Genomic DNA, 10,551 nt, shown 5'->3' on the forward strand with positions numbered 1-10,551 from the left:
AATAAGATTTCGATTTTAAATGATATATTTTATTTATTTCTCTAATAGAGTTTTTCTTGTTGATTTGATTGAGCAAATATTTAGTATGATTTTGCCTTCCTTAGATAATGAGATCTTAATTCAAGAGATATGGTATTAGTGTTTAAAAAGAGTTTATTCCAAATAAAACTCTCACTTTCCTTGTATTTTAGGTTTCCTTGAGGAGATATGATTCTTCACCTATAAATAAGAAGAAAAGCTCACTGATGAAGGTGGCTTCGATATCGACCATACAAACACACACGTTGCAGAGATTTGCAGAGAAAAATTATTCACAAAGCCGTTGCTGTTTGGAGTGGTGATTCCCGTGTTAAGCTGAATGTTGCCAACATCTACAGACAACATCCGTAACGGTGTTGACTAAAGATTGCATATAGTTGATAGTGGTTTCCGGGATCAAGTTTTGCTTTCTTGATTACGTTTATTTTTGTTTTGGTTATTTATTTTAGAAAGCTTTATTTTCTCAAATTGTTGAGGAAATTGATTTTGGTACAATCACTAGTGTTAAGTTTTTTTTGTAAACGATTGAGTTTTCTAGTGATTAATTTTTGCCATAAGACACCGCACAAGTATTTATACTTGTGCATATTTAATCGCGTCCATCTATTTATTTCAAGTCAATTTGTGTTATAAAAGTTAATTTTCCGCTGCATGTAGATGTTGTCCGAGATGTTGTAACATCTGGCACAACATCTAATTCTGACAAAACACAAATTTTCTATTTTACCTTCCATTATGATATTCTCATTAATTTACGTATCTGTCGGACAAAATAATCCTTACAAGTGGTATCAGAGCGGGTTCTTGATATACTAAGTGCTGATTCTGGTTTGTTTTTGTTTGACAGAACTAATCCGATGGACAATTCATTTGCAAGCGCAGCACTTCGACCACCAGTTCTAGATGGTACCAATTACAGCCTATGGAAGGTCAAAATAAGATACTATATAAAATCTCTAGATGAACGGGCATGGCAGCGTGTCATCAATGGATGGACTCCACCAGTCATGATAGATCAAGAGGGTGACAAACGGCCAAAGCCTGAAACTGACGGGACTGCTGATGAAGTGCAAAATTCGAACCACAACTCAAAGGCTTTGAATGCTATATTCATATCGGTTGACATGAACATGTTCAGTTTAATCACAAACTGTACTTCGGCTAAAAGTGCATGGGATATTCTCCAAAATCACTGTGAAGGGTCTGAGAGTGTGCAACGAACCAGATTAAGGATGCTTACTTCCAAATTCGAGATGATGAGGATGGAAGAATCTGAGAACATACTTGAGTATGATCGTCGCCTACGGGAAATTGCTAATGAGGCATTCAGTGTTGGAGAAGCTATCTCAAATGAGCGCCTAGTTAGCAAAGTCCTCCGTTCTCTGCCCGAAAGATTCAACATAAAAATTTGCGCAATAGATGAAGCTAAGGACACTTCTAAGATTGCATTGGAAGACCTTATCAATTCATTACGTACTTTCGAGATGAACTTGGACATGCAGAAGAAGGATAAAGGGAAGACAATCGCACTCCAAGCTTCAAATGACTCCTATAATGAACTCCTTCAAATATCTCAAGAAGTCAATGATTCTGATCTCTACGAGGATTCTATCTCCTTTATCACAAAAAAATTTGGTGATTACTTGAAAAGGATCCGAGATAAAAAGAAGGATGCACAACCATCCAAATTTCCTAGCCTTCCTGCACCTGAAAAGTCACAAAATTACCCTGCCAAGCAACAACTTCATCCAAGGAATGAAGGCAAGGGACAATACAATTCAAAAAGATATGATTCGGTGCAGTGTAGAGAGTGCAAGGGATTTGGACACTATGCCAATGAATGTGCTAACCGATTGCGAAAAAACAAAGGTTACAATGTGTCTCTAAGCGATGAAGAATCCGATGCTGAGGAGAAATCCCTGATGAAGAAAGTCAAACCTCCTTGACTGCACTATTTACAGAAAATCGCTGGCTGCAGGTGAATCCTTTAGGTGTTGCCCTAGGTGTTGCCACACCTGGCCGCAACATCTGCAAAAATTCAATATGTTTGAAATCCACAACTTCTGGAAATTTGAGTGGAGATGATGAATCAGAAGCTGATTATGAAGAACTCACTCTTGAGAGTGTGCAAAAGCTTTATGAAGAGCTGTTTGAAGATTGGACCAAAAGAAACAAGTTGAACTTAAGTCTCATGAAGGAGAACGTTGAACTAAAAGCCGTAGTTACCAAACTTGAAGTAATTTTGAGCAAAAAGGATTTGGAACTTGGTAAGACCAAAGAAGAACTTCAAAAGGCAACTGAAACCTTGTCCAAGTTTAATTCAAGCACATCCAAGCTTGAATCCATACTTTTGATGGGAAGAGATGACAAGAAAGGCTTAGGCTTCAAAGACAGTATGTTTGAAATAGGTGAATCTTCCAAGTCTACTGTGTTTGTGAAGGGAAAAGCTGATACATCTCCACAACCACAATCCAATTCACCAATCAAAAGCTCTTCATCAAAAAGACAACCTGCTGCACCAATTTCTAAGAAAAGAAAACGAAGGTACGTATGTCATTACTGCTTTAAGCCTGGTCATATCAGACCCTACTGTTTTAAATTCAGGGATGATCGCAAGAATCAAAATTCGAGTCGGATGTTGTCCCCGAATGTTGTCCAACACTTTCCGCAACACCTCCCACCATCAACCACAGTAAGACAAATTTGGGTCCCAAAGGTAAAAACTCACTGTAAAGTTGTTTATACCTCGTTAAAAACTAACAGTGCTGGTCATTGGTACTTTGATAGTGGAAGCTCCCGCCACATGACTGGATCACGAGAATGTCTCACCGATTATGTTGAGCAAAAAGGTGGCAAAGTTACATATGGAGGGGGAGCTAAGGGAAAAATTGTTGGAAATGGTACTTTGAAAGTTGAAGGACTACCAAAGCTCCACAATGTGCTTCATATTGAAGAATTAAATTCAAATTTGATAAGCATAAGCCAACTGTGTGATGATAATTTGCTTATTAAGTTTGATAAACATACGTGTGAAGTTTTTGATGAATCTAACAAGTGCATAATGACAGGTACAAGGTCTTCGGATAATTGCTATCAAATAAGTGAGGAACTTTCGTGCAAACATATGCAAATCACTGAACTTGACCTTTGGCATCAAAACTCGGACATGCAAATTTCAAAACCTTGAAGAACTTGAGTAAGTACGATGCAGTTAGAGGTATGCCTAATCTTTCATCTGTAATATCATATGTGTGCGGAGATTGTCAAAAGAGAAAACAGACGCGCGTGTCGCACCCAGTGTTGCCAACATCTGGGACAACATGCTGTCTGGAATTATTGCACATGGATCTTATGGGTCCCATGGAAGTAGAAAGCATTGGAGGTAAGAAGTACTCTTTTGTGTGTGTTGATGATTTCTCGCGGTTTTCATGGGTGAGCTTCATTAGGGAGAAATCGGACACTTATGATGTGTTTAAACAATTGCTCACAAGAATCTCAAACTTCCACAATTTAAGAGTGAGAAGGATCAGAACTGATCACGGTAAAGAATTTGAAAACATATCCTTCTCATCCTTCTGTGACAGGAAAGGCATTTCACACGAATTTTCAGCACCAAAAACCCCACAGCAAAATGGCATTGCCGAACGCAAGAACTGGACTCTGCAAGAAATGGCAAGGGTGATGCTAGCCTCAAAGAATATTTCAAAGCGTTTTTGGGCTGAAGCCCTTAATACAGCATGCCATATATCGAATAGAGTCTATTTAAGAAGTGGTTCAACCATGACTTCTTATCAAATCATTATGGGAAAGAAGCCTAACCTTAAATATTTTCATGTGTTTGGTTGTGTTTGCTACACTTTGAATGACATGGATCAACTTGCAAAGTTTGATTCAAAGAGCGACAAGTGTTTGTTTTTGGGCTATGACACAAATAGTCGAGCTTATCGCATATTTAATCTAAGAACTAGGACTATTATGGAATCCATTAATGTGGTGTTTGATGATTGTGCAGATCTCAAGACGAAAACTGCTGAAGATGACGTTGAAGATCTTCTGGAAAATCCAATCTCACTGGAAAATGCAGATGTTGCCCCAGATGTTGCAACATCTGGCACAACATGTGACGCTGAAGACATTGAATCTGAAGAACCGCATTGCAATGATGATATAGTAGATGATGGATCGTGTATTCCAAGCAAAATTCAGAAAAATCATCCATCATCTCAAATAATTGGAAACATGCGTGGAGATGTTCAAACTCGGAAGAAAGAAAAGATTGATTACCGAAAATGGCTGGACTGATTTGCATGAGTTCTACATACTCACATGTTAGATTTTCATGTTTTATATCCAATATTGAGCCTAAAAATGTTGATGAAGCTTTGAAAGATGAGTTTTGGATTAATGCTATGCATGATGAGATTGAGCAATTTGTTCGAAATGATGTGTGGGACTTGGTTCCACCTCCTGACCATGGTAACATAATTGGTACAAAATGGATTTTCAAAAATAAAACCGATGAGTCTGGAAACATCATTAGAAACAAAGCAAGATTGGTTGCTCAAGGGTACACACAGGTTGAGGGGGTTGATTTTGATGAGACCTTTGCTCCTGTAGCCTGTATTGAGTCAGTCAGACTACTACTAGCCGTTGCATGCTACATGAAAATCAAACTTTTTCAAATGGATGTCAAAAGTGCATTTTTAAATGGTATTTTGAGTGAGGAAGTGTATGTTAGACAACCTAAGGGTTTTGAGGATCCACACCATTTGGATCATGTATACAAGTTGAAGAAGGCACTTTATGGCTTGAAGCAAGCACCACGTGCATGGTATGGGAGATTGACTGAATACCTACTCGAAATTGGCTTCAAACGAGGTGAGGTAGACAAAACTCTTTTTATTCAAAAGTCCAAAGGTGAGATTCTTATTTGTCAAGTATATGTTGATGATATAATCTTTGGTTCTTCCTCTCAAAAGCATGCTGATGATTTCGTTGAGTGCATGTCATCTACATTTGAAATTAGCATGGTTGGTGAGCTAAATTTCTTTCTTGGTTTGCAAATTAAACAAATGCATGATGACATCTTTTTGTGTCAAAGCAAGTATGCTAAGAATTTGATTAAGAAATTTGCAAATGAAAACCCAAAACACATAAAAACTCCTATCGGATCGAGTGAGAAATTGTGCAAAGATGATGTTGCCGAAAATGTTGACAACACCTTATATCGTAGCATCATAGGTATCCTCCTGTATTTGACTGCCAGTCGCCCTGACATCATGTTTAGTGTTTGCTTATGTGCTAGATATCAATCCAATCCTAAAATTTCTCATTTGAAAGCTGTTAAACGTATTTTACGTTACATAGCAGGAACAATTGAATTAGGATTATGGTATACACACGAAACCAACTCAAACCTGGTAGGATTTTCTGATGCTGATTAAGCTGGGGATTTAGATGATAGAAAAAGCACTTCTGGGGGTGTTTCTATCTTGGCAATAATCTGATTTCTAGGCATAGTCGAAAACGGAACTGTGTTTCACTCTCCACTGCTCAATCAGAATATTTGATTGAGCAAATATTTAGTATGATTTTGCCTTCCTTAGATAATGAGATCTTATTTCAAGAGATATGGTATTAGTGTTTAAAAAGAGTTTATTCCAAATAAAACTCTCACTTTCCTTGTATTTTAGGTTTCCTTGAGGAGATATGATTCTTCACCTATAAATAAGAAGAAAAGCTCACTGATGAAGGTGGCTTCGATATCGACCATACAAACACACACGTTGCAGAGATTTGCAGAGAAAAATTATTCACAAAGCCGTTGCTGTTTGGAGTGGTGATTCCCGTGTTAAGCTAAATGTTGCCAACATCTACAGACAACATCCGTAACGGTGTTGACTAAAGATTGCATCTAGTTGATAGTGGTTTCCGGGATCAAGTTTTGCTTTCTTGATTACGTTTATTTTTGTTTTGGTTATTTATTTTAGAAAGCTTTATTTTCTCAAATTCTTGAGGAAATTGATTTTGGTACGATCACTAGTGTTAAGTTTTTTTTGTAAACTATTGAGTTTTCTAGTGATTAATTTTTGCCATTTTGTGCATATTTAATCGCGCCCATCTATTTATTTCAAGTCAATTTGTGTTATAAAAGTTAATTTTCCGCTGCATGTAGATGTTGTCCGAGATGTTGTAACATCTGGCACAACATCTAATTCTGACAAAACACAAATTTACTATTTTACATCCCATTCTGATATTCTCATTAATTTACGTATCTGTCGGACAAAATAATCCTCACATAGATGAAATGGATGAGCCGGGTAGAAAGGCTCCACCGGATCAAATTAATAATTTAGTATTTAGAAATTTGAGTGAAGATAATGGCTTCGGTAACACTTGCAAACAAGAAATGAACTCGTGAATGGGCGCCGGAGGAATGTCCGGCGTAGCCACTCCGATGCTTAGCAGATTGAAGATGAACACAAGCGAATATATGTGAGTGCTTTAGAGTTCAAAGAATTCAGAATCTTTAAATGAGAAATATACCTGCTATTTATAGTAGAAAACATCATCATTACCTAGTTTTCAGTGCCACCTACTAAGTATGATAAGTCGGCTGCCCATACTATAGTTTTTGATGACTTTTAGAACACTCCAAACCCATGTTGCTCTGACAGATTAGACAGCTTGTATCAATCACACTCGAGTGTGGTGAAATTCTCGAGATAGACCGGATGGAAGTTCCCGGGCACTTGTATGAGAGCCCGGGCTCTTGATTACTCGGGAGGAGAATCAATGCCCGGTTAATGAGGAGAGTACCCGACATATTGGCTCTTATCTGAGCTAATCAATTAATATCCCGGGTCATTCATGACTCGGATCCTTATTGGGGTATCATCAATATATACAAGCTGAGACGGAGCCAACGGGGGCGGTGGATGTGGTAGCCCTCCTCAATTTTTTCATTTTTATTGTTATAGAGTAAATTGTTAGATGTTTGATAAGCATAAAGAACTAAAATTATATTATTAACCATTAATATTACAGGTCTAGAGGAATGTTTCCTTGACTAAGCTAGCAAAGTCAGAACTCAAAATACTCGCCAACTGCTTCATATCAAGTCAACTCGAAATATTCGCAAGCATTTTGTAAAGCATCCCGAGTACTCGGGCTAGTAGCATGATGCACCCGCCACACTTTCAACACACCGTCGAGACTTCCACTACACACCGTGCAACCATCCTCGGCATTTTCGTCCATCACATGTCCCGAAAGCACAGTAACACACCTCACTGGTCCCCTATGACCTTGCAACAGCGCGACCGAACTATGCTGCCCATCCAACTCCCTAATCCAAACCCGACAAGTCGAATCCGCCGAGCCACTCACGACATAAGTTGCCGCGCTAGACAAACACATAACGGCATGAGTGTGTCCTGACAAAGCCCCTCCGTATTGCAACTGCCCCGTGAACCAACCCTTCAACCAATAATGTACGTACCCATCGCTACACCCTCCATACAACACCCTACCGTCCGAGCTCAAAGCTAGAGTCTTAACAGGGGAATGCTTTGCCGGAAGGGTTACAGTGAGCGAATGGGGACGATCACCGCTGCAAAAGTTGCGCCTCCACACTCTCACCGTGGCATCGTCGGAGGCCGTATAGAGCACTCCGTCGTCGGCTACCACGATGGCGTTGATCGGTTCCAGGTGGGCTTGGATGGTCTCGATGCACTTGAAATCTGAAATTCTCCATACTTTTACGGTCTTGTCAACAGAAGCCGAGTATAATACATCATCTGTTACATTGATAGCTAGCGACGATATCGGTCCCATGTGCTTTATCTACAAAAACATAATTCAAAACTTGTTAATGAACACGATTCAATATAATCTATAAGATAATATTGTTAAATAAATACATCATTTTGTTCATAAATTTCGCAAGTTGAATCGAATAAGAACCGTGCATTTGTGAAATAAGCTGTGATAAATATTTTTATTATGCTATAAATTATTGAAATCGAAACTGTAATTAATTTCAAGGGGGAGGGAGGAAGTAGGTCGGCCCCATTAAAAGCATGCAAATTTTTAATGAGTTTGGTAAGTCATAATAATCATTAAACATGCATACGTCATATTTCTCAAATAATTGGAAATTAGTTTCGGCTAGATTAATCAAATAATAAAATATGGATCTTTATGAGTTCAACCAACATTTGTCCATGTTATTCTTTTTTAGGGGAAAAAAACAACATTTCGCCATGTTCAAGTACGAAGGTGTCGGCTTCAAACAGGGACCTAAATATGGGGGTTGGAGAAAATATTATTAAATATGTTTTTAGAATTATTATTATTATAAGAAAAAATATATTCATAAATATTTATGAATTATCTCATAAACAAAGTACTATAAACTCCATATTTGAATAACGTGATTATATATATATATATATATATATATATATGAGGAGTTCTCACGAATTTGGCTCTTATAATAATATATTAATATAATAGTTTGAAAGGTGTTATTCTAAAAAAAATACAATAAATCTATGATACTCATAAATTCATACAAATTTATTTCTTCCTTTTATAAAATTTAATGCAATATATATTTAAATTTCATTTAAATATTATTTATGATTTATTTAAATTTAATGTAGATGCTATCTCTAGGCTCGAAGATTGAAGTAGCAAAATAATGCAACTATTAATATAGCACAAATTATTACCATTTTATTTCCTCCGATGATATAGCTCCGGACATAACTTCCCGCCGTCGGAACCGTCGCCATCCGCACGTGCCTGATCACCCCTTCCCACGTGCGACGCCAAACCCTAATCCTACAGTCCGCATAAGCAGCATAAACCCTGTCATTAGACACCTGCATCGCCACCACCATGCTCGCCTTCGTCTTCAGCTGCGCGCACTCCGTGAACTCCGGCAGTTTCCACACTCTCACCGCATTCCCTTGTGACCCCGTGTAAACCATGCCGTTCGCGGAGGCGATGCACAGTATCTGCCCGTCCTTCTTCAGAACCGAGGATACGCAGCGGTAGGTTCCGGCGCAGGCTGTGTCCATCTTGGAGGAGTACTCGGGGCTGAAAGAGATGCGCGGGGTGGTTGGCTGAGAGTATTGGTGGAGGCTCAAGGAGAGGGAGGCGGCTGTGGTGGCGCTCAGCCTTGGGGGAAGGCACGGTGGGTCGGAGATTGGTGTCTCTTTGGTGGAGACACTGCGAGGGAAATGGGCGTTGTCTCTCATGGAGAAGGATGGTGAAGTGGGAAACTCTTCTAGGGTTGCTGCCATTTTCATCTGCTTCTGAATAAAGTCGTACATTACTCCATCTACATGTACACACACCCATATACATATATATACATACATGCACAAATTAAAATTACGAGTGATACTGTAGAATATTAATGGTGGAATTGAAGGGTGTTCTTGAATAATGAATGGGCAAATTCAGTAAATGGTTATGATAAAATTGAATACGGTTGCACTTAATAATTAATATTATTGGTAAAATCTGAATAAATGAGGGGATGGTTACATAGCTGTCCATTGACATGATTTCCTCGAGAGATTTAGCGATTGGTGAACTCTCTATATATAGAGTACTAGCTTGAGCTGATCCAAACAACAGTGGGGTATTTATTCTCCATGATTTACTTTGGAAAGGTTAGCTCGATGCTACATGTGAGGTACTGCCCTCACATGGTTTAGATGGACAAGATTCACACATATATGTGATTTTAAAAAATTTAGTGGACCTCATGTTTGTGTGGCTAAATTTGGACCCTTGATTCTATCATGGGGTAATGCCCTTACATGTAGGATGAAATCAACCTTGATGTTGCATATATGTTTGAATCGATTTGATTATGTTATTGGATTTTTTTCATTACTTAATTTAATTCTCTTAAATATTTTTCCTTTTTGTGTTTTGAAATTATATTTGTCCAAAACTAACGCAATATACTTTCTATAGTTTAATATTTGAGAAATAAAACCAATGAAAAATTATAATTTTGATCTAATATATTTGCTTCTTCGTAATTTAAGTTCTTTATATTATCAAATTTAAATTTTAGCCCTATATATATACAGGTAATTTTAGTTTTTTTATCGAAAGTACTGATATGGTACTACACGCCCAACACCATTTCACCACTGCTTTGTTTTCATATCATCGCCATGTTGGAAAAAAAAAGACTATAAATGCAAAAAAAAAAAGGGATTTCTGACTAGGACTGGAAATTTTGACTATATAAAGGACCAAAATTGCAAATAGGTCAATATACGTGAATAAAATTGTAATTTTTCGATGGAAAAAAATCAAACTGATCATTTATACGTAAATGTTTTCCATAAGAAAAAATATATTTAGAGTCCAACTGATGTCTAACCTTAACTACAATAAGATAACTTATCAAAGGGCGACAACTAGATGACGATCACTGATAAGTCTCCTTTACCGAATCAGTCAGGCTATCTGACAGAC

At 37.8% G+C, this 10,551-nt stretch overlaps 1 protein-coding gene across 1 annotated transcript; it reads right to left on the reverse strand.

Annotated features, from left to right (window-relative positions):
• Window positions 1–7,043: 7,043 nt before the first annotated feature.
• Window positions 7,044–9,505, reverse strand: LOC142519309 (protein JINGUBANG-like). The gene is made up of 2 exons (XM_075622284.1): window positions 8,778–9,505; window positions 7,044–7,887 (listed from the first exon to the last, which is right to left on the reverse strand). Exons 1-2 carry the CDS (start codon window positions 9,429–9,431, stop codon window positions 7,159–7,161), a joined length of 1,383 nt encoding a protein of 460 aa, XP_075478399.1. The 5' UTR covers window positions 9,432–9,505; the 3' UTR covers window positions 7,044–7,158.
• Between the last annotated feature and the right edge of the window lie 1,046 nt (window positions 9,506–10,551).

The sequence above is a fragment of the Primulina tabacum genome, chromosome 1, assembly GCF_025594145.1.
Source record: "Primulina tabacum isolate GXHZ01 chromosome 1, ASM2559414v2, whole genome shotgun sequence".
Classification (NCBI taxonomy): Eukaryota; Viridiplantae; Streptophyta; class Magnoliopsida; order Lamiales; family Gesneriaceae; genus Primulina; species Primulina tabacum.

What these genes read in the sequence shown, in the direction of transcription:
- LOC142519309 (XM_075622284.1), bottom strand. Translation starts at nt 9,431, where the DNA reads ATGTATGTATATATATGTATATGGGTGTGTGTACATGTAGATGGAGTA. An exon ending in TCATCGGAGGAAATAAAATG is followed by an intron (nt 7,888 to 8,777) that starts GTAATAATTTGT and finishes ATGTTTTTGTAG; the next exon opens with ATAAAGCACATGGGACCGAT.